Source organism: Eublepharis macularius, chromosome 12, assembly GCF_028583425.1.
Source record: "Eublepharis macularius isolate TG4126 chromosome 12, MPM_Emac_v1.0, whole genome shotgun sequence".
NCBI classification, from domain to species: Eukaryota; Metazoa; Chordata; class Lepidosauria; order Squamata; family Eublepharidae; genus Eublepharis; species Eublepharis macularius.
Window position 1 is genome coordinate 37,870,463 of NC_072801.1, and position 23,364 is coordinate 37,893,826.

Consider the following 23,364-nt stretch of genomic DNA (forward strand, 5'->3'; position numbering starts at 1 on the left):
ATGCATTGTGGTTCCCTCCCCCCCTTGCAGCCCAGAGCAGGGAAAGGAACTGTGAGCAGGGCGTTACTGAATGTACATTTGGGACGTGGGGTTTTCAGTGTGTTTCAGAAGGGGTGGTGGGTTGGGGGGGGTCAGAGGGAGGGAGAAGCTGGTTGGGAAAGTTGTCCCCCTTTCCTTCCTCCTCATCCTTTCCCCTCTCACACCTCTCCCCTCTTTTTTTTTTTTGTTTTGCGTCTGGGAAGCAGGAAAGCTGCTGATATTAAAAAAAAAAACGACAATCACAATTTGTCTGTGACGTGCGATTTTGAAAAAAAAAACCCTGAAAAGTTTGGGGCAGTAAAAAAATAACCCTTTTTTGTGTTTTTGGTCAGGATTTTAAAGAAAGATATTTTTATGGTAATTGTCGCTGGTCTATTTTACTATATATTTATGTAATAAATATATGATTAAAAAAAACAAACAAACCTACCCTTTAAAAAAAAACCCTCACAGCCCCAACTGGTTTTTGGTGTCTCATTTCTGGTGAGCGGTAAGGGAGGGTTGGGTGCAGAGTGAGTGCATGTGTGCGGCTGCATGAGCTTGCATCTTAAAGCTGTTTTCCTTTAAATGGGAGACAGACAAGGGGACGCAGTTTTGCAGTACAGAGAGAGGTGTAAGAACAAGGGATCTTCTGGGCTGCACCATTTACCTGAAACCTGAGAAAAGGTGACTGGAACTCTGTTTGTCCCATAGCGTTGGACCCCAGACTACAAAGGCAAGGGATGTTACAGGGATTGTCTACATGAAGCCCCAATCCAGAGAAAAGTAGGCTGGTGCCAGAAGACAGAGGAGATTTAGTGTACAGTTGAAAGTGATTTGGAAAAGGGTATATAAGCCATTTTTGCCTCTGGCAAGGCAAAGAGGAGTCCCCCCCCACTTTTCAAAAACTAGTTGGACCATAAGGGTTGGCAAAATCAGGACAATACCTGCCACAACCATTTGCAACTCTTTAAACTGGTGGTCTGACTCCAGTTTCATCCATGGCTGATTCTGCACATGTTGGATAATGCACTTTCAATGCGCTTTATCAATTGTTTGAGGTGGATTTTTTGTTCCGCACACGAAAAAATCCATTCCAAATGATCTATAAAGAGGATTGGAAGTGCATTATCCAACGTGTGCAGAATTAGCCCATGTTGAAGGCTCCAGTGTAATCAGTGGAGACAAGATCATCCTAATTGCAGTGGGTGCAACATGTTTTCTTTGGGGTACAGGGCCTAAATCTCTTGCACACCCAACCAAAGCATGGCTTGCATGATATTTCAAGGGTGGTTTGCCCTTATAAGCTGAGCTAAAGAGGACCCTACATTTAATCACAGTCCCCCCACATCTCTTTTCCACCCACCTTATGAAAGAACCAGGGAGAGGAAGAGGGGGAAATGAAGGCGGGGAACACATGACTCAAGCGGTTTGCTTTTCAATATATTATTCCTGTGTGGCCAGTACCACAGCAAGGAAGAGTAGTAGTTCTATTCACACAACTCCAATATACAGAGATATATTTACAAAGTCGATGCGCTGATTGGGTCCAGGCAGGTGGGGGCAGCAGTTGTGCTACGCCAATATAAATAAATAAGCCACACCCAGGGAACAGTCCAGTTAGTGCAGTGGTGGAAGGCGAGACAGGGCAGGAAGGGAGGCAGCGGGCGCTGCCCCTTCCCCACCTTGTCCCTCTACTGAGTGTCTATGCGGAAGGACAGCAGTTTCTCAGAGTGCATGTTGTTGAGGGTGCGGAGATCGGGAAGCTTCAGCAGCAACTTGGTAAAGCGGGAAGTCTCCTGGGGATGGTTTTTGAGGATCAGGGCCCTCAGGGCGCGGATGAGCGTCTCTTGAAGCTGCTCCACAGAGGCTGGGTTCTCTATGCCAGAACGATCTGAGCAGGACAAGGGAAAAACAGGTGGTGAGTATCACATACACAGGTATGAGCAACACACACATACAGGCTGCCAGTTCATGCCTACCCAGTACCACAAGAGTTCTCATGTCAGCTGCCAATACCAGCACATCCACCACAGGGTGAGAGCAGACTGCCAAATTTAACTGGTACCAGTTTTTTAGCTTTCTTAGGCACGTTCTGTTCCAGCCTTCCCGAACGTGGATCATCTGATACTAAATTCTGCCACCGCCTGATCTTGATCTTAAGGACTCTGAACCCTGTCTGCATATTAATATTACCATTATTAACAAATAATATAATAGCTCCATGGCATTTTTCAAAGCAACTCGGCCAATGAAGCCAACTCCCTGCCCCAAGGAACTTGTAATCTGAAGTTTCATCTGTGGGGGCTGGAGTGCATCGAGAAAGAAGGTAGGCCAGCAGGTGGGAATAAGGGAAGATACAGATCCACATAATTGGACTTCCTTTCAGTTGGAACAGAGAACTAAGATGTTAAGGCCACAGCTTACACGAAGAGGTAGGCGTACAGAGGAGAGAATGAAGCAGGTTTGGCTCCAAGTATAGGGTCAGATCAGCTGGCTTTTTCACTCAATCCTGTCCTTTTCCCCTCCTTGTTAAAGCCCTTTTGGCACATGGCTTTTAGCCGTGCAGATAACCAATCCCCACCCAGCATAGCCTGTTTGGTAGCTAGGGTTGCTTATCTCCATGTGGGGCCTGGAGATTTGTTTACCTGTTTACTTGATTGTTTACTTGTTTTATCATTTATATCCTGCGTTTCTCCCCAAAGGGAACTCAAAACAGCTTGCATCATTCTCCATTTTATCCTCACAAGAACCCTGTCAGATAGGATAGGCTGAGATAGTGTGACTGGCTCAATGTCACCCAGTGAGCTTCCATGACAGAGTGGGGCTTCAAACTTTAATCTCCAAGATTCTAGCCCACCACTCTAACCACTACAATACACTGTCTCTCATGACTGTAATTGGTGGCCCAGTGCAAATCCCTCCTTTCTTTTTCACCAGTGAAAACACTGACTAGATCCAATCCATAAGGAGCAGCAAGACAGAACGGGTGCAAGTTGAAGTTACCAGGAAGGCTTTTGGGTGGCCAATTTGATGTGTCACAGACAAAGAGCAGGGAACAAGAGCCAAAAGGACTGCAGAGAGTCCAGAAAGATAAGAAACTAGAGTTCTCTGTGTGCCATGGCAAGCCAGCTTCTAGCCATTCACCCACCTGCAGAGACCAGCACCACAGCAGTGAACAGGCCCAGCTCTTCTTCGGAGAGGTCCAAGGCCCCAAGTTTCTCGCTGAACTCGAACATGGATGTCAGGAGGTCTCCCATGCCCATCCCCCACAGCTCTTCTAAGCTGTATTTGGTGCGACTCATAAAGGTCACTGTCTGGTCCTTAACATTGAAGAGGGAAGCAAACCGGACCATCAGCACCTGGGAGGAGAGAGGGGTGGTGGTAAGACTACCGGAAGGCTGCATCCAGGAAATCCAGCCCGATGCTTTCTAAATTTGATTTCCGTGTAACGAAGATTCTCCCACCAACCCCTAATTAAATTATAAGCAACAGCATGGTTTGAAGGGATAAAGGATGATCATATGTTCTAATTTAATTTGCTTTGTTTGCAACAATGATCCCCCTTAAAACTTTGGGCCTTTGCTTTTTAGGCTGTATATGTATTTCCAGAGCCTGATATTCATGCACTTTTTAGCACCTTAAAAATTACAAAATTCGTATTCGGAATAAGGTGTTACAAATATGCACATAAAAATCTATTGATTCTTTCAACAGACTTGTTAACAAGGACAGGGTCTAGAGGTTTTACACCCCAAGCTTAACTACCACGGCTAGGATCCTGAGGGCACACACAAGAACTTGCCATAGGGTAATGTCTGCTGTTTCCTCTCAAAATGAAACATTACATGCTGCCTTATGGACCAATATAGAGGGTTCCCTGACTTTTTGGAGTTAGATTTTCTGGGAGGGTCAAGGAAGCCTCTGAGCCCTTAACATGACTGCACCTCCCTCGATCCAGTCCATTCACTGTCCAAGAGACAGTGAGACCAGAAAAGGGCTGTATATATACTCTGCCATGCCTACTTATGACCAGTATCTTCTACACATGCGCAAGGTAGTTGACCATTGATTAACGACATTTTTATGCTGCCCTTCCTTCAAAAAGCTCAGGTAGCATACATCGGCCTCCCCTCCTCTATTTTTCTCTCACAAAAATCCTGTAAGGTGGGCTAGGCTGAGAATTTGTATGAATGAATGAATCCCTCCAGAACCAAAATGAAGGAAGGGAACCAACACCACATCAGAGAATATCCATTCCATCCAAATCAAACCGAAGCAAGCCAACACCGTTGCAACTTAGCTCAACAGAACCAGTGTCATTCACAGCAGCCAGACGCGGGGTTCAGCCAGTGGGGAAACACCACAGAAGAGAACCAAGCAGTACCCAACCGCAAGCACAAGGCATTCCCTTGCTTCAGTTTGCTTCTGTTGGGTTAAGTTGCAACAGTATCCCTAGCTTCAGTTTGGTCTGGGTGGAATGGATGTGATGTGGTGCTGGTCCCTTTCCTTCACTTTGTTTCTGGGGAGATTCCATCCCTGTGTTTCAGCTTGGTTGAGTGGGCTTTCTCTGGGATGAGCTCAGCTTGCCTTTGGAAGTGTACCTTGGCCATGGCAGGCTTGCCTCAGTATGTTTCTGCAATGGAAGCCAGTTTTGACTTTTTTCCCCATAGGAAACAATGAAATTCAGGGAATTCTGAATTTTTTCTCGGATTTGGTTAAAAAAATGGATTTATCAAATTGGGGGGGGGTGCACACACCCCAAGGTTAAGTAATCCTAATTGCATACTTTCTTGAATGTCACTGAACTTAGTAGAATTAGTTTTGAATACACTCACAGAATCAGGCTGCAAACTATTTTATTTATTTCTGTTCAGAAACCTAAACGAGTGGTTTGTCAAGAATGTTGTTCTGTCACCTTTGCTTTGGGTGAGACAGAGATCCATTCCAGCCTGTCGAAAGCTGATTCAGACCTCTAATTATTCCTAACAAGTTTACATTTCAAAGAGATGACAGCAGAGCACAGTCTTTAAATGCATGCTCATTATATCATGAAAAAAGTTTTTAATAAAGATGTGTACTGAGTTTGGGAATTTAAAAAAAAATTGTCCTCCATTTCCCCCTCATTTCAGACAAGAAATCAACATTTTTTCTTTTAAGAATTCTCCCCCTCGCACCCTTTATATACCCTTTCCAAAAATAATGGTAGCTCATGCCTAGGAAAGGAGATCCGCCTACCTCAAATGTACCAGCTTTTAGGAGGGAGACCTGGTCATGCTGGGAAAGCTCCCGGAAACCTGGGATGTGCTTGGCAAACTCCACAACCTCTCGGACGGCAGGGGTGAAGCTCAGTGAGAAATCCTCCCAAATCTCCTGGACCGTGCGGCCACTGCGACCATGGGGGTGACAATTCATAGGGCATGCCTGTTGAGAGAGAAAATGACAAGAGTTCCATTAGATGGAGAACCAAGACCTGGGATCAAAGCCTCCGGAACTACAACAGACTAGAGCAGCCAGGGGTGGGGGGCAGTCTTAGAGTCCAGATTTCTCTAAACTGACCTCATCAGAGACTTCATCAAAAGCACCAGTGTTGGATTTCGCTTCATGCACCAGCGCCCCCATAACCTACAGGGCCAGCCAACCTGAAAAATGGCCCATTTACTGTAAAGTGGAAACCTCTGTGAATTCAACACTTGGAACATGTTTTTGCCTTTCTGATTAAGAAGGGCCTTTCCTACCAGGGTTGTGCTCAACACTGCCTCTTGCTCATGAAGTTCAAATGATACTTTTACCAGTTCTGGCTCCCAGTCACCTGGTGTTATATTTTAAAAAAAGAATTAACAGGTCTGAGCTATGCACAAACCACCCGTAAAGCTGCAGAGGGCAGAGGAGGTCCATATGATGTACATGCACATGCTTTGTGGCACTGAGAAGATTCAGCTCCTCCCAGCTCCCAACATCCTCCACTTTTCATGACTCTTCCTTTGAAGACACTTGAACAGACCATCAGGTTGTGAAGCTAATCTTATTAACAAGCACAGCTACTGTTAAGATCTACTCCAATGGTCTTCAATCCATGAGTTACACTTAGAAGGCTCTCAGAGCTGCACTTGCTAGATTGCAAGTCCCTACAGAGCAGCCATCTTTTTTCTTGCTTTCTTCAAAGGACCTGTGGTTAGTGTATGTGTGTAGCAAGCCAGGGCACCATGCCTCTCTTTGCATCCATGCTGAGAAGAGCAGCAAGGCAGGAAAACAGAGCGACTCAGCAGTGGAGAAGGTATCTCCATGGATCTGGGGCTTCTATGGCAGAGTGGTGATTCGAACCTGGGTCTCCTAGATCCTAACTGGACACACTTAACTGCAACACCCTGCTGTCTCTTGTGTCCAGATCTCCTGGTCTGCTGCCCATAGCACTGAGGTTACAACTCTGGCTTCTTGTATTCTAGATATGGCTCTAATGACATACAGCATCCTGCCACATGGTTGCAAATCAGTGGGTCCTGTACAAGGCGAGTCCTGGGTCTGGAAAGGTTGAAAGCCACTGGCCTCCTCAATTGTGTTAGCACATGCCCACCCCAGTCCTAAACCTGATTACGTAGAAGTGAACTAACTTCTACTGACTTTCGGCCAACTTTCTTCTAATGGCAGCTTTGTTTGACATCAGCATATGTGGGGGCAACAGGATGAGAAAAAAGTCATATTCCATTTTTCAATGGAGCCAGTGTACAAGATTAAAAACAGCAAAGACCAAAATACAAACAAAAACCAATGCAAGAGTCAAAACCATAATTATATGGATTGAGGAAAATAAGACAGACAAAATATATAAACAGAAATCTTGTGGCACCAAGAAGATGTTATTCCAGCAAAATCTTTTGGGCCGAGAGCCCACTTCATCAGATGTGTGTGGTGGATTCTCACTGGGCAGACACGTATACAGGAGGTTACGAAGGAAAAAATGTAAGTCATAGGGTCGAAGAACCATGAAATGTGTTAAATGTACATATTTAAATATGCGTAAGTTCAAGGTGCCACAAGACTCCAGTTTTATTTGTGCTGCAACAGATTCTGAAAATATATAAAAGGAGCTAACTTAGCCCATGTACTCATGCAATGCACCTATCAGAGTCTCACCTTTTCATTACATATAAAGTTGGGTGGGGGGTGCTGAGGTAAAATAACTCGGTCCAAAACAGACATTAGGTTGCTAATGCTAAGACCACACAAGGAAGTCCCTTGGTTTGAATTCTGTCCCTGCTGCTCTAGATGGTCTTTGGCAAACAACAGATTCTCCCACCATTAATCTCGAACATAGGAATAATAAGACTACTGGAACAATTACAATCCCCAAGTCTCAAAAGAAACCTAGTGAGAGGAAAAGGAGCTGTCATTACCAGTAGAGGTTTGCAGAATCCATCCCAAGGCAAGCCCAAATGGTGAGGCCTGGTAGAGATGAGCAATGTTGTAAGGATGGGATACTTACCAGGAGTACATCTTTGGGTTCGCCTTGCCGGGGGCAGCCCCGTCCGGTCGAGGCATCTGTCTCCAGTGAAGGGTAGCCAGAGGGGCAGAACCGATGCCCATTGATGTTATTCTGGTGACAGGTGTTACTGGGTGGCGAGCCAGTGTTCCAGTTGTCATTCTGAAGATAAACCCCATTGCCGTGATAGCCATTGGTCAGCTGGGTGTTCTGCCAGCTGAGAGAATTATCACCTTCTGTGGGTTGGAGGGGCCCCGTAGCCAGTTTATCATGGGCATAAACAAAGATCTCCTTGTGGGCCTTGGCCACTTGCGAGATGACGTCTTCCATGATGTCACCAGGGCTTGGGGAGCGTGGGGGTGTCAGCTGCTGGGAGAACTGGGAGAAGCAAGGGGACGGCTGAGGTGGTGAAGCTGCGTGGGGTGGCGGGGAACGAGGGGCCAGTTGGCGGCACAGCAAGGGGTTGGCTGGCTGCGAGTGTCCTGCTGGCAAGCTCTCAGGTGAGCACTGCAGGCTCAACTGGTTGTTGGCCATGTTGTTCATGGCACTCTGCATCTCAGCCAGCATCCGTTGCTTCTCGCGCTTTGGGATGCGACCAAAACGGACGGCTGCGGGGGAAGAGAAAGTAGGAGAACACATGAAGCAGCTGGACTAAATTGATTTCTGCACCTGCACAAGAGTATTTTCTGACATGAAATGAGTCCTCCAGTCAATTCTGAACTTCTCTCTCTGAATCTTGACAAGCTACATTCTCAGCATAGCCTACTTCACAGGGTTGTTGCAAAAATAAAATGTAGGAAGGGGGAACAACAATGTTGTAAGTTGCTTTGAGTCTCTGTTGGCTACCCAAATTCCCCATTGGTCAATCATTTTTGAGGGAAAGAAACACTAAAAAAAGTATGGAGAGATGAGGACATTTTAGTGTCTGACACCCAGAGCTGGGAGATTTAGGGGTCTTATAATTCCACAAGTAGGACTGCTGGATGGAAGCCTAGGGCTGCTGGAGAACTAGGTCCAGGAGAATTACAGGATTTAAGGTCCCTGATGGAACACGATTGCACCCTGACCTAACAGTGAAAGGGAGATGGGTGGAATGCTTGCTTAATTGAGGGTAGGAAATCCTGACACTCTGCAAAGGGTTTGCTGGCAATCCAACCAACTGCTAGCTTTCAGCTCTCATGGGGTGTGATCCTGGTAACCCAAATAGTCGTGCTATTGGAGGAAGGAACAATTATTTCTCATCTCTGCCTACTGCACAGCCCCATCTCACAAAGCCTTCCAACTTCTTCTCCTTTTTGGCATGGCAGGAACTCACCATCCCGGGACATGCCAACAGCCAGACACTTCTTGAAGCGACACTGCTGGCAACGATTCCGGTTGATGCGCACGATGTTGCAAGTCTCATTCTTCAGGCACTTTTTGTACTGGATGTTCTGCTGAATGCTGCGCCGGAAGAAACCCTGAGATAGAGATGGAGGAGAAATCTCATCAAGGCCTAGCCTGGATTCCGGGCAGCTGACCTGAATCCAGAGCAACCCCTCCTCAACCTCATGGTCATGAGCTGGAGGCTGTGGGCCAAAATGAAAAGTAGAGCTGGCAGAATGTATGGCATTGCTGATCAGGCAAAGGCAAAGACACGGCTCCTTGTAGCCAATCCATAGGCCCTATACTGCCTGCCAATCAAAGGGGCTGATTATGCCCACCTGACGCTCTCTTTGTAGCCAATCCAGAGGCCTCATACTGCTTGCCATTCAAAGGGGCCTATAATGCCTACCTTTGGCCCTCACAGCAGCCGTTACAATACACGCACCCCAAGGTAAGTCTGAGACATAATGCTTCTGGTTCGAGCTACAGAATCTGTAGTGTGGTGTAATGGTTAGAGTATCTGCAAATCCCAGTTTCAAATCCAAACTCTTGCCACAGAAACTTGCTGAGTGACCATGGGCCAGTCACTCACACCCTAACATATCACACTGGCTTATTTTAAGGACAAAATAAAGACGGGAAGAATTACATTGTAAGGCACTTTGGGTCCCCAGTAGGGAGAAATATTTTCTCTCTTGCAAAGTACTGGAGTCTCTCTCTCTCAATAGTGTTGAAAAGCAGAGAAGGAACCCAGTTCCTGCTCCAATTTCCACACTAGAACAAAGGTGACCAGCATGCCATCTTCTTACAAATTATTATGGTAAAAAGGTCACCCTGGTCCCAACGCATAGGATTGTAGGGATCCCTACTTAGGTGCTGCTCAGCACATGAAGAGCTGCTAGACCTCAGGCTGCAAGCCAAGGTGAAACAGACAATGGATTTTGGTTGTCAACAAGGAACGGCAGAATGGGACCCACAGGGCACCGGCTGCCTCAATCTCTCTCATCTTAGCCTCGCTGAACTGAAAGGGAACGAGAACACCCTTTCTCGGGCAGCTTCCATTCATTGAAATGAGCCTGGCACAGAGGAACATCTCAGGAGATCGGGCCCAGTATGAAACAGCAGGGAAGAGAGGGTGCTTACAAGCATGTCGCACAGCTCACTTGCCACCCTAAGCTGCTCACCTTACAGCCTTCACAAGCATGGACGCCGTAGTGGAATCCCGAGGCAACGTCCCCACAGACTTTACAAAGAAGGACCATCCCATTGAGCTCTGAGAGGAGATGAAGAGAAGGGGGTTAGGAGACTCGCCAGAGAGAGACTGGACTCCACCCCGGCAAAGAGGTGGGTTGCCGGCCTTCTCTGAACAGCAAGTTTGATACCAGTAGAGGAAAGCAACGGACTTGAATGAAGCAGGGAGAAATTGCAATTGTGTGAGGACAAAACCCACAATTCAGGCGAGTACATTTAGGGGGACCAGGATGTGGGTCTTCTCGGCAGCCACCTCTAATCGGTAGAACTCTGGGCCTCTCACTGCAGGCCTTCTCACATCAGCTAAAAAGCTTTCGTTTCAGAAGGCTTTTTCAAATTGGCCTGCTTTTATTCAAATTCTGTTAATTAGTTTTTACCATTCTGAATGCGTTTTTAATGTTATTGTTATTATTTGATTTGTGATTTACTAACTAGTGACCTGCCTCGAGCCTTTTTCTTAAAAGCAGCATATAAAAGGTCCAAAGAAATAACAAAGAAAGAAAAAATCTGCAGTTGGTGTTCTGAATCTTACTGCAACCCTCCCTGCACTTGCCTTTCTATCCCCCCTTCACCATCCCTTTACCACCACCAAAGCTGCAGTGCCCATCCCATCACTCACTTGTAATACTGCTGCTGGTGCTTTTGGCAGGGGAGACGCGCCTCCCGTCATCCAAGGCCACCTGCAGCCCCACCGGGGAGCCTCCAGAGCTATAGGAAGAAGAAGAGGAGGAGGAGGAGGAGGAGGAGGAAGAGGAAGGAGAGGCATCTTCACGTAGACCAGCTGAGCTACTTCCATATGGACGTCCAGTATCCTGCACCAGAGATCCAGTGGGTGATGGTGGGAAGTAACTGGGGAAGCTGGCTTGGGAGGACAGCTGGCAACTGCTGTTGGAGCTATCGCTGCCACACAGAGAGACGGGACTGGTTCGGCTTGGTGAAGACCCATTAGAGCCAATGTAGCTGATCACGCCCCCTGGGAACAGAGAATAAGAGAGATGTTCAGGAATCTGCCCTGCCAGAGATCCATTGGTTTGCAATCAGCTACTGCTTGCATGTGCTGGACAATCAGCAGAACTTGAATCCTCATCTGTCTTAAAGCAAGGCAAGTTTCTAGTTCTCAGTGTCAGAGATACTGTCTTGAAAAAACAATTGCACCCAAAAGTGAGATTCTGAAATGCAACTGAGCAGCATCCATTTTCCCAATGTTGCAAACCTTATCAGTCGGGGAACCATGGAATCCAGGCAGGAAGCCCCCTCCCAACAGTAGAGCAACCAAACTCAGGATGGGCTGTTCACTCATTGTCCCCAGGCCCCCAAAGTGCACAGTCCAAACCACACCAAGCTCAGCATGCAAAATCAAGGTTAAATCGATGGTGGGATTTCTTTCGGAAAGGCCCGAGAATAAAACAGCAAGTATCATAAATTCATTCTATAAATATCTACGGTGCCATCACATTTAGAATATAGCTCTATATAGAGTTCTGGTTGTCCTGTCACAAGTATGGTATCACACAGCTGGGAAAGGTAGTAATATTATTTATAGAGCACTTCAAATGTTAGGTGCTGTTCCAGAACTAGGTTAGAAAGAGCTGAGCCTGCTTCCAGCAAAACACGAGGGAGAGGAGGCAAAAGGAGGTCAGGAGGCAGAATTAGAGGTTCAAGTTAAGTGCCGAAAAGGGCAGCTGAAATTAGCCAGCGGTTGGAACACCTTCCCTATGTGGAAAGGCATTTTTTTTAGTTTAGAAAAAAATGATAGAACATGACAGTAGATTATAAAATTATGAACATGGTGGAGAGAAGGCAATTTTTCTTCACTGACAACAACAACACTGATAACAACAGAGAGCACAAGTAGTACAAAAAAGTTTTCAGAGCAAAGTTTAACGCTGACTCAAAGAAGCGAGCTAAGCAGCAGGCCACTGGGCTTCACAAAGACAGAGTTGCAGAGTTGACTTAGGGCAAAAGGTGACCTTCTGGGTCACACCAGCGTACCATCTTTTTAACAAATTCAACTCCTGGGCAGTCAGACCTTGAGTGGAAATGGAACCACTGAATCACGTATGATACATGACATTTGGAATGAAATAAAGAATCACTCTGCTAGATCTAAACAAGCGCCTGTCTCATGCTGCCTTTTTGTTTCACAAGCAAGGCACAAAAGGGATTTCCAACCCTCATTCTTGGTCTGCAGCATTTCATAATTAGAGGTATACTGCCCCTGCATATGGAGGTTCCCTCAGCTAAGACAGCAGCTATCCATATACCAAGTAATCCATTACTTCCGTTTTAAGCAGATGCCGGGGGGGGGGGGGGAGACATTATCCTGCCCACTATATCCATTTCTTTCCCATACGGCTCTCACGGTGCTTCACAGACAGCTGCTTATGTGAACATTCAAGCCCTGCCAAAAAAAGTCCACTAAATGTGTCTCTTGGGAGTATATGCTTGTGTGTGGAGGGGGATTTTGTTAAGCCTTCTTGCGAGCAAAACTGTAGAAAACAAAGCAACAAAGTGCCCAAATACAAGTCTGGAAAATCCAACTGCATGTTCTTGATTGTGCTTGCAAGCTCAGGATGCATCCTGCCAAACCTCATCCCTTGCCCTCTTTCTCCTTTCAAGGGCTGACCTACATCTCAAGGCTAGAGAAGAAGGACCAAAAAAAACCCCACTATCCTAAAGGGAGTGAGCAAACAAGGTGAATGGCCAAAGAAATTGCTGAAAATTGGGTGGAAGCCAAAAATCATCACACCTCAGAAAATAAGGAGGTGGTGAGGCTGATTAAGCTGGGCCCGCCTAGCGTAGCCCAACCCAGAGATTTGAAAAAAACACTCCAGACTTCGTTTTCCGGGCCATCTGCCAAAGGGCCAGCACTACGGGCGAGGCCTTGAGCAAAGCAAAAACACAGCAGTCTCTGCCAAGGGATTATAAACAAGGTCACGTTCCAGAGCCATGCTCAATGCCCAGACAAGCCCACAACTAGCAAGAACCATGACCGTGCTCACAGGTCTGTATTGCCATTGGCTGGATACCACCCTGGGGACTTTTTTTGCCTGTGGCGCCAGCACTGCTCACTGAGCAGGTACTGAAGAAAAGGGTCACATGTGTTGGTAAAATTTCACGCTAGGAAGCCTTTCTACATTCCTGCAGTCCAAGAAGTGCCTCCAGCAGCCAAGGCACTGAGGGAGGAAAACCAAAGTGGCACAGCGCTTGGACCGTTGAACTAGGGCTAAGGAGAACTGGGTTCAAATCCCCACTTGCCACAAAACTCATTGGATGACTTTGGGCCACTTGCTCTCCCTCAGCCTCACAGGAGAAGATAAAATGGAAGAAGGGAGACCCATGCGTGCTATTTTCCAAGGCACTTTGGAGGAAGGGCAGGATAAATACGTGCTTTATATGTACTAAAAGTAACCTCTCATCCTAATTCCATACCAGTCAACCTCTTCTGAAACAACTGACAGCATAGAAGGCAGAGGTACAGCCAACCAGGGCTGGCCCAAGACATTTCAGCATCCGAGGCAGAAATCCAAAGAGGGCCCCGCCAACTTCACTTTAACAAAGTAAAAGAAAAGAATGGCACAAAGTAATCTCTAATCTGACATCTTTTACTCTCTCTCTCTCTCTCTCTCTCTCTCACACACACACACACACACACACACACATACAGTCACAATGGCAAAATCCACGATTACAATCCTGGGTTAGAAAAAGGAATATGTCTGCCTTTCTCTGTTCCATCTTGGTCCTCCTCCCTGTCTGCTCCTTCTTCCTTGGGTTTTGAACAAGCTCCGCTCCTCCCTCCCCATTCCCAGTTCGACAAGTCACATGGCCCCTACTCAGTCTGCTTTCCAATTCGCACATCATACTACAGCGTGGCAGCCCACGTGTGCATGGGTTCTTTCTCAGGGTTCAGCACACTGGAAGGTTTCAGTTATGGTGAGTGAAAGAAGCCAGAAGGCTCTTTTCTTTCTAAATCCTAAAGCGTGTGTGTGTGTGGGGGGGGGTGACTGGACACCCCATACTGATTAAAGAGGAGCACCACCATCCATAAAACCACAATTCTGTAATCAAAACCTCTTAATTATTCTCACACAGGAGGCCTTACAAGTTTCATCAAAGAGAGGGTGAATCAAGAGTCTTGTGGGTTAGGGTTGGGTGCTCTTATGGGGCTAGAAACACAGGCAAGTCTAGCAGTTTATCTCCAGGTCCTTCGAGGAGTGTTCTCAAACACAGAACACAGCCTTTCATCCCTCAAGATCGGTGTTATCTACTCTGACTGGCAGTGACTCCCCAGAGCCTCAGGCAAAGGCCTCCCACATCACCTTCTACCTGATCCTCTCCAGTGATGATGCCAGGGATTGAACCCGAGACCTTCTGCATGCAAACCAGGCGCTCTGCCCCTGAGCCCCTTCTTACAGCAAGGGAGTCATCATACAAGCGTCCTGCATCCAGGGCTCGGGTCTTACAGCCCACGATCTCTTGCAAAAAGTAAAGTGAGGCTCTTGTTAGAGCCCTGCAATCACAGAAGCATCTCCCGCAAATAATCAATGCAAAGAGCCAGAATGGAGTAGTGGGTTGGATGAGGACCAGGGAGACCCAGGTTCAAATCCCTGCACACTCATTTGTTCTCAGCCTGGCCTACCAAACAGGGCTGTGGGGAAGATAAAATGGTGCAGGGGAGATGTGCATACTCTGCCTTGAACTGGAGGAAGGGCAGAGTTAAAAACGCACTCAAGAGAGAAACCTCACTGTTGTACCACACCATTCATACATTGGTGTATATGGGATGGGAAAGAAAATCAGCTGTGGATTTCAACACAACATGTATCGCACACCTGTGCATTTATCTTTTTCCTGTCTTTCCTTCCATATGACAAAGGGAGAGCAACCCACCACATTCACAGGGACAAGCAGGCTCCTTGGTTTGGGCTAAGAACCTCCTGAGCTGCAGAAGCCTGCAGTTCAGCCAAGTCTCTGGCTCGCTAAGGGAGGCGTGCTCGTCCCCGCCTGGCCTCTGAACGTGGCCCTCACACGTGACCTTGTTAGTAATCTCTTTGGCACTGACAGCTTTGTTTTTGCTTCCCTTTTGCTTCCCGCACAGCCTCTGGCTTCTCTTGAGAAACCACTTTGCAACAGGGCAATTTTCTCTCTCTCCTCTGGAAGGGTGAGAATCCAGAGTTTGGAAATCGAGATAGGCCGGGTGCAAAGGGCGGCATAGGGAATTTCAGCAGAGGAAGATCTGTGCATTTAAGAATCTGCCTTTCCATCTGGAGTCTCCAAGATTGCACGAATTAAATATAGATGGTGACTGGCTCAAGTGGGTCACAGAGAATAAGCTCAACTTGCCAGAGGACACCAGAGCAGGTGGAAGTGCGTGCAGACAAAGCTGGAAAACTTCCAAAGGGGTGTAAAGAAAGCAAAGGTGTGTCTGTCCTGTCCTTTGGCCGTCTGTATTGCCAGACTTTCCGTCTCTTAGAGACAAGGATGCAAGGGCTTCTGGACTCACATGTGGAATCCCAAACCACACGTGGTCTTTGCCGCAAAGCTACATGCTTCTTGGTTGTTCTCTCTAAAGTTGAGGCAAGTGGACACAGCAAGGGCTTCCAGGGAAAGGAGCATTGAATGTTGCATAAGGCAAATAATCCCCCATGCTTAAACCTCACCATGATGCGGAAGGCGGGGATCAGAAAGGACAGAATAGTTGAGCTCTGTAAAGCAGAGGTGGCAAGAAGATTGGCATGGAAGTAGGAAGAAATTTAAGTCAATAGGAAACACAAATGATGCCACTGTGTTCAACAACTTTATCCAATGGTTTTGGCAGAAATAATCACAGCAGCAGGAGAAAAGGCATCTTCCTCACACAGACTCCTGAACCAACACATTGGAACTATGACAACCAGCGTAGCATAATGGTTAAAGTAACAGACTAGGGTCTGGAAGATCCAGGTTTGAGTGCCCACTCTGCCATGGAAATTTGCTGGGTGACCTTTGGTCCACTCAGCCTAACCTACCTCACAGGGCTGTTGTGAGGATAAAATAGAGAAGAATGATGTAAACTGTTTTGGGTCCCCATTGGGGAGAAAGGAGGAATAAAATGCAGGACATAAATATTACAAGTCCCATCCTTCTTAACCTGCAGCCGGGTCTGACCCCAAGGTGGCACAGATATGCACACAAACTATGCCCAGTACAGAAATCAAGTTCCAGAATATCAAAAGGTCAGAACTCCCACAAAGGTAGTAATCCAACCTATATCGCTTTTGAACAGTAAGCCATGCTGAACATGAAAAGGCTGTCTTGAACAAACATACACAGCAAGGGATGGCACAACAATCAACTCACACAGCTTCTAAAGATCTACCCATGCCTTTACATGGGAGACTTGTCCCAGAAATCTTCTATCCCAGACCACTGCAAGTGAGTGATTCCACTACTGGCAACATCTCACTCATCAGTCTCAAATCCCAGGTGCTTCTGTCTCTCAGGGACTCTCAACACAGCATCTGCCCAATTTTCATACTACCCTTGGAGTAGATGAATGCCTGTTACAAAATTTTAATTCACCTTTTTATCAAAATGCAGAAAGAGTGATCTAAAATACGTATCCTTGAATAGAAAAATATGCCCTGACCTGGATGGGCCAGGCTAGCCTGATATCATCAGATCTCCGAACCTGAGAAGGGTCAGCCCTGATTAGTGCTTGGATGGGAGACCCCCCCCCCCAATAGGCTAGGGTCATTACACAGAGGCAGGCAATGGCAAACCACTTCTATTCATCACTTGCCTTGAAAACTCTATGGAGTTGCCATAACTCTGTCTTGACTTGATAGCATTTTGAACAGGCAGTGTAGAAAAATGTGACCACAAATATGTAAAACCATTATAGATCCATGGAAAAGAGGAGACAAATATACCAGTATCTGGGCAGGTTAAATCTTCAAAAATCTTACACCCTGCATTTTAATCATACAGAATTCTTTCTGAAGTTCAGAAGACTCCCACACAATGGGAAAACTTGCTTACAGTATATTAAAGTAACAGTTGTGCTAATAAAGATTACTGTCTCATTCAAATATTGACCCTGCTTAGAATTCCAAGATCTCTAGACCAATGCTGCCTTCCCTTTCAATTTCTAAACAATGCATTTTTAAAAATAAAGATCAGTGACACCTTAAAGCCCAAAAAAATGTTATTGTTTTGTTTTTGCAGTTTGTGCTGGAATAAATTCTAGTCTTTAAGGTAAAGAGTCCAGGAGCACCTTTAAGACTAATCAACTTTACTGTAGCATAAGCTTTCGAGAACCACAGTTCTCTTCGTCAGGCTTTAAGGTGTCACTTCTTTTATTTTGCTGCCGTTACAGTCTAACATCTGTATTTAAACAAATATGACTAACAAAATACATATTCAGAGGGATTTTGTCCTAACGTTTTTCTCTCTTCTCCAGACCCCAAATTTTCATTTCCAGTGAAAGGGAGTACGTATACTCAAGAGGTATTGCATTGTTACCTAGGGCCAATTTTTTAAAAAGCTGGGTCCCCTTTCACAAACGAAAGGCACTCTACACATGCTCTCTCCCCCTCCCCCCAAACATCCACTCTGGTACTTCCTCGTCATGCAGCCTGGATGCAATTCTCGCATAAGAGGAGGCACATAATTGACCTGCCATGACTGGGAACATGGATTCACCCAAAAAGAACAAAAGGGGAATATCTTTTTATGGAAAGGACATACAAGTACAGTGCCTGTAAGCATACGCAGAACGCTTTTCAGAGTCGACGCTCGGGTCTTAAGGTCACTGTACAACTTTGTCCGATGCCCCCAAGAGCCCCTCCTTGCTGGGATCAGAGAAAACCAAGTCTGCAGCTCTACCACTTCCCTTCCACGTGCATCGCCTGCACGTGGTCCCCTTCTTTTTCCAGCTCCGCCCCTCACGCTTTGGACCACCCCCTCCTCCTTATTGGTGCAAATCCTATACCGCCCATGTCGAGGAGGTGGCCATTCCTAAGCCCCGCCCACGAGGGAAGGCCTCGGAACGTTCGCTCTTCCCAGACGCTGACGTCGCTGGGGGGGGGGGGGCGATCCTGTTGATGTAATAGGAGGCGGGGATGGCCAATGGGAGGAGACGGGGGGCGTGGCCACTAGGGAAAACAAACCTTGCACGTGGCTGAGCCGGTCAGGAGGACACGTGAGAAGCTCCATGGGGGGAATCCCAGGAAAGGGGGGATCCCAAAGGGGGTGGCAGTGCTGGGGGTGGGGAAGAAACCCCTCCAGACCAGAGTCACGGGAGAGGAGACAAGATCCCAGGAGGCAGAACACCTGGGGTGGGTGCACGAGCCCCAAAATAAACTGCCCCCATCAGATCATAATACTAAGAGTTTTGCAGAGAAGCCTCCTGAAATGGAAAGATCACAATGGTCACAACCCCACCCCCGGCCACGACTGTCCTTTCCCCCCCACCCTTACGGGATGGCGTCGCCTGCGGCTACTGAGAACAGACCCTCAATTCCCCTCCCTCCCCTCGAAGGGAGCGCAAAGGGTGACCTCGATCCCTGAAACTGACACCGAGGGCACCTTCAGTGCTCTCCCACACACCCCCACACCCCCGGGGAAATTCGCCTTTTAAACTGTAATGGGGCTGCGTGTGGGAGACAGGGAAGCGGAGAAATCCCCCTGGGCCTCCCCCCTGCAATTGCAAGCCCCCTTTGTCCCGGAACTAGGAAAGATCATGGATTCTCTGGGATTCTGACAAAAAGCCCCCGACCCCAAGCTGCACGGGCTGGGGATCCTCCAGCAGAGCCCCCCTCCGACCAGCAGCAGGGGGCTGGCAGGCAGACAGGAATGACCTCAAGTGCCTTGAGTTTGGCCGGAGAAAGAGGAGGACAAGTGTCAGGCCGAAGCAGAAGGGTTAATACCTATCGAGGAGGGCGACGCGAGGTTCCACTCCCTCCCCAACCGACACGGAGGTCCCAACCTCGGAAACCTTCAGGGGATTACCTGGGGCGTTGTTATTCGTATCCAGAGCGGCCATCCTGTTTAGCTGACAGCTGTCATTCACTCCCAGCGAGGCTGCTCGCTGGGGCTCCGTGGTCAAGGAATCCAGCGAGGAGAGAGGCGGGAGGAGCGCCCAAGGGGCCCCCTCGCCTCCTCGATCTTCTGCCGCGACCCCCAAAGTTAGGCTGGGAAAGCAACCGCTCCGATCCGCTTCTTGCACAGAGGGGGGCGAAACAATTTGGAAAATAGGATTTTAGGGTTTTTTTCCGGCAGCCTGACCAAGAGTGCCAAAAAAAGAAGCCGGGCTCTTAAAAAGAGAGCAAAAGGAACGCCAGACGTGCACGGGATCCCTCGGTCGGCTGGCCGGAGCTGGCGTCGCTTGCTGCCTCTCCCTTCGCCTGCAAGATTTTACTCTGCCAGGGCTCGGCGGCTCCAGTCTCCTCTCTGCCCGCAGCTGCGCAGACTGCAGCACGCGGCCCTGGAGCATCCACCATGTGACTCCGAGGGAGAGCCTCGTGGCCCAGTGACACACTTTCGGCTGCTGCAGCAGCCACAGCAGGCACATTGCACTGGGTGCCTGGCCTTGGCCACGCGGCATGCTGGGAGTTGTAGTTTCCGCGTAGGGTGCCCTCAAATGCGAGCCTCCCCCCTCCCTTTTGCTTGTGTGTGTTTGTGCGGCTGGCTGCGCATTCCTGAGGAGTGACTTGGCTTTTGATTCCCTCCCCCCTCTCCTCCAGCCTTTGCAGCTTCTCCAAAGAGATCACAAGAGGTTGAAGCTTAAAACAAACACACACACTCTCTCCCTCCCTGAAGGGAGGGGGGGCATAGCCTTGAAAAACGTGATGCGTTAACGTGATGTGTGGAAAGAACCTTGTTTCTTTTCAGCTGCAGCTGGCTGCCAATGTAGAGCTTGGCAAAAGGATTGTGGAAGAATGGGGGAGGGAGAGGGGGTAAAGATTAAATGCCTTGCAAAACAAGAGCGGGTTTTTCTAGGGCAGCCAATGTGTGCCTGCTTTCTATTCCAGACCCCCGTCTGTTTTGGAAACTCATATTCTCTCTTTTAACTATTGCAGCAACAAAATTAAATGGGTCTGGTGCTATATTCGAGATATGTTGAGATGCAGTCCTAATACAGAATTACCCCGTCTAAATCCATTGACTTCAATAGATTTAAACTGGAGTAACTGTATTAGGATTGCACTGTAGCAGTTTGTTTTTAATTCCAGCATAAACTTTTGGGGACGAAAGCCCACTTCTTCAAATGCAGCTCTTCCATTTGTAATCCTGAATGTGCTTTAACCAACATTCTGTACTGACCATCTTAGTAGTTAAAGAATGGTAAAAGGGTTGATGGTTACCATTACAAGTGATTTCATGCACACTATGCGGAGTGGGGTTTCTAAACTGTCTTTGCAATTAGCTTTGGATTAATTTACGGGTTTCCCTGCAGCAGTGAAGTCACAATCCAGAAAGACACAGAACATGAGTTCAAGCAACAGAGCTTTGCACAATGGGGCTTTTCCAATTTTTTGCTTTTTAGCAGCTTCCAGATCTAAGCAAGAACCTGTTTTTAAAAATTAAATAGCATTTATATGGGCAAGAAGAAACAGCTACAGGGGGAACAGCCACATGCACTATTGTTGGTTTTTAATGTAATTCTATTCTTCAAAATAGAATAAATTAAGCATGGTTTCAAGACAGTGAATGAAAATTCTATTGAGGCTTAGTGTGGGCAGCTTGCTAAAGAGAGCAACATCATGGCCTTGTTCCCTGCGGCCTAATACAAAACATTTACCGTACCATCCTAAGCAGAGTTGCACCCTTTGGCCTTAAAAGGATGTAACTTTGCTTAGGATGGCACTGTTAAACACCTGTACTGCTGGTGAAGATCGTCTGACATTTTGGAAAGCAAGAGACTGCAAGTGCTTCTAAACAGGAACAGTCTATCTTAGCAATGCATCCACTATTATTCTTAATTGCCCTGGTGCTGGATCTTCTGAAGGGATGAAGAACTGGGAACCTGTCTCAGGCATAGAAATAACTAATTACAGTTTCAGCACCTCCCCTCCCCCCCCCGCCCCAAATTCATATTCTCCTTTTCTTTTAAATCAAAAGGACACAGCCCAGCCATAAGTCAGTGATATACATATATACATTTCTATTAATTTCTAAGGGAAGAGTTTTAAGGGGCAGCATCATTCACCCTTTGAATTCAACTGTATTTAACTGTAGCAGGATTGTCTCTATGATCCTTTTTTTCCCTCTCCCTAGAATAACTGTGCCTCCACTACCACATTCCTTGTTTAGTTTTTAGCAGTAGAAGAAGAAAAGGTTAGAGTCTGAGCTCTCCACAAACAGCACCTTCCACCACTTTCTGGCATACTGCTTGTCTCCCTGATGTTGGTCACTGCTGCAGACCAGAGAGGAACCATTCTGCACACCAGTCCAGATTGACCTCAGGGGGAGTATTCAGAGGGGCACCTGCATCTAAAGGTGGTTTTGTTCTTGATTAAATACATATGCATACAAAGACTAGGAGATGCTAAGCACAAGACAGTCTAAGGCAGAAAACTGGCACGAATTATCGTGGGGCATAATCCTGAAAGAAATTATTCTGTGCCCATTGAAATAAATGGAAATTGCATAAGCTCTGAGAAGCTTATACAGGAGGGCTTCCCGGTAGATTCTGCTTCAACAGTGAAATTTCTGTCACTTTCTCTGTCATCCTTAACGGCACTCACAATTTGGGATGACTGCCTCGTGGTAGAAGCACCTCTGGGCGAGGGGTATTGTCATATACCTATTTACTTCGTTTATACCTCACCTTCCCCCCCGCCAATGGGGGCCCAAAGTAGCTTACATCATTCTTCTCCATTGTATTCTCACAATAATCCTGTGAAATAGGTTAAGATGACTGTATGTGACTGGCCCAAAATCACCTGGTGACCTTCCATGGCAGAGTGGGGATTCAAACGCTGATCTCCTAGATCCTAGCTTGACACTCTAACTGCTACACAACACTAATTCTCAGGTTAAATAAGTCAGTGAAGGCCAATCGGATATTGATCCATAGGATTAGCATATCCTATAATGATAATAACAACAACATTCGATTTATATAACAATAACATTCGATTTATATACTGCCCTTCAGGACAACTTAATATCCACTCAGAGTGGTTTCCAAAGTATGTCATTATTATCCCCACAGCAACAAACACCCTGTGAGGTGGGTGGGGCTGAGAGAGCTCCAGAGAACTGTGACTGACCCAAGGTCACCCAGCTGGCTTCAAGTGGAGGAGTGGGGAATCAAACCCGATTCTCCAGATTAGAGTCCCATCGCTCTTAACCAATACACCCAACTGGCTCTGCTCTTCCTTCAAGGAGCTCAGAATGTCATATGTCTATCTTCCCTCCACTGTTCTACCCTCACAACAACCCTGTGAGGTAAGTTAGGCTGAGAGAGTCTGACTGGTTGGTAACCCAACTAGTTTTCCACTAGTTAGGATTGGAATCTGGGTCTCCAGATTCTAGTCTAGCCACTGCACCACAATTGAGAACAAATTAAAAAATGACTATACCAACACACAAGTAAAAAAGTAGATAACGTGCAATGTGTGTAAGCAGTGCACTTTATCTACATTTTTACCTGAGTTTCTCTCCAACGACCTTCAAATGTGTATCTCCACATTTTTCTTTCTGTCTCCCCTTTCTCTCCCTCCACCTGTCTTCCTTTCTTTCCCACACGATTCAAGTAAACCACAGTGTTTTCTACAACTTTGGGTTTGTGGTGATGATAGATATTATACCTCCAACTTACTATGGTGAGGTCCACATGTCTTGTCCCACGGTTCCATGATGTCCCGTGTGCCAGATGTAGCTATGCTGCCACTCATATTTAGGTCATGTAGCACAAACAGCTCCTCCTTGAGGGATGTTGCTCACCTCGATGGGACAGTCTGGAGTAGTTGCTGAGTAAGAGAAGCCAGTGTCTGAGGAAACAAGTCACTGACTGCATGTGGCAGATTAAAGCTGCACCTGTGGTGGATCCAGCTCGGGATAATGCCTGCCATTTAAGCCACCAGCTTCCTGATTTCTTCATGCCGCGGGTTTCTTTAAACACAAACCAGTCGAACGGGACGATTTGGATTTATGATAACATACACTCCTAAAAAGGTGTTTCTAACAGCACCTGCTTTGAAAGTGTGACATGGGAAAGGAAGAACATATTCTCACCTCTTCCAAAGAACATATAATTA

The 23,364-nt window shown here is 46.9% G+C and overlaps 1 protein-coding gene across 1 annotated transcript; it reads right to left on the minus strand.

Annotated features, from left to right (window-relative positions):
- Positions 1-1,440: 1,440 nt before the first annotated feature.
- On the minus strand, positions 1,441-19,542 carry NR1D1 (nuclear receptor subfamily 1 group D member 1). Its single transcript, XM_054993630.1, has 8 exons — positions 19,109-19,542; positions 10,734-11,087; positions 10,048-10,136; positions 8,814-8,958; positions 7,502-8,106; positions 5,257-5,442; positions 3,170-3,380; positions 1,441-1,912 (listed from the first exon to the last, which is right to left on the minus strand). The coding sequence occupies exons 1-8, from the start codon at positions 19,140-19,142 to the stop codon at positions 1,713-1,715; spliced, it is 1,824 nt and encodes a 607-aa protein (XP_054849605.1). The 5' UTR covers positions 19,143-19,542; the 3' UTR covers positions 1,441-1,712.
- Between the last annotated feature and the right edge of the window lie 3,822 nt (positions 19,543-23,364).

Excerpts from the sequence above, each read along its gene's own strand:
- NR1D1 (XM_054993630.1), bottom strand. The coding sequence starts at position 19,142 with ATGGCCGCTCTGGATACGAATAACAACGCCCCAG. Across the intron at positions 10,137-10,733 it reads CACCAGCAGCAGTATTACAA|AGCTCAATGGGATGGTCCTT; the intron begins GTGAGTGATGGG and ends ATCTCCTCTCAG. Across the intron at positions 8,107-8,813 it reads TGTTGGCATGTCCCGGGATG|CCGTCCGTTTTGGTCGCATC; the intron begins GTGAGTTCCTGC and ends CTTCCCCCGCAG.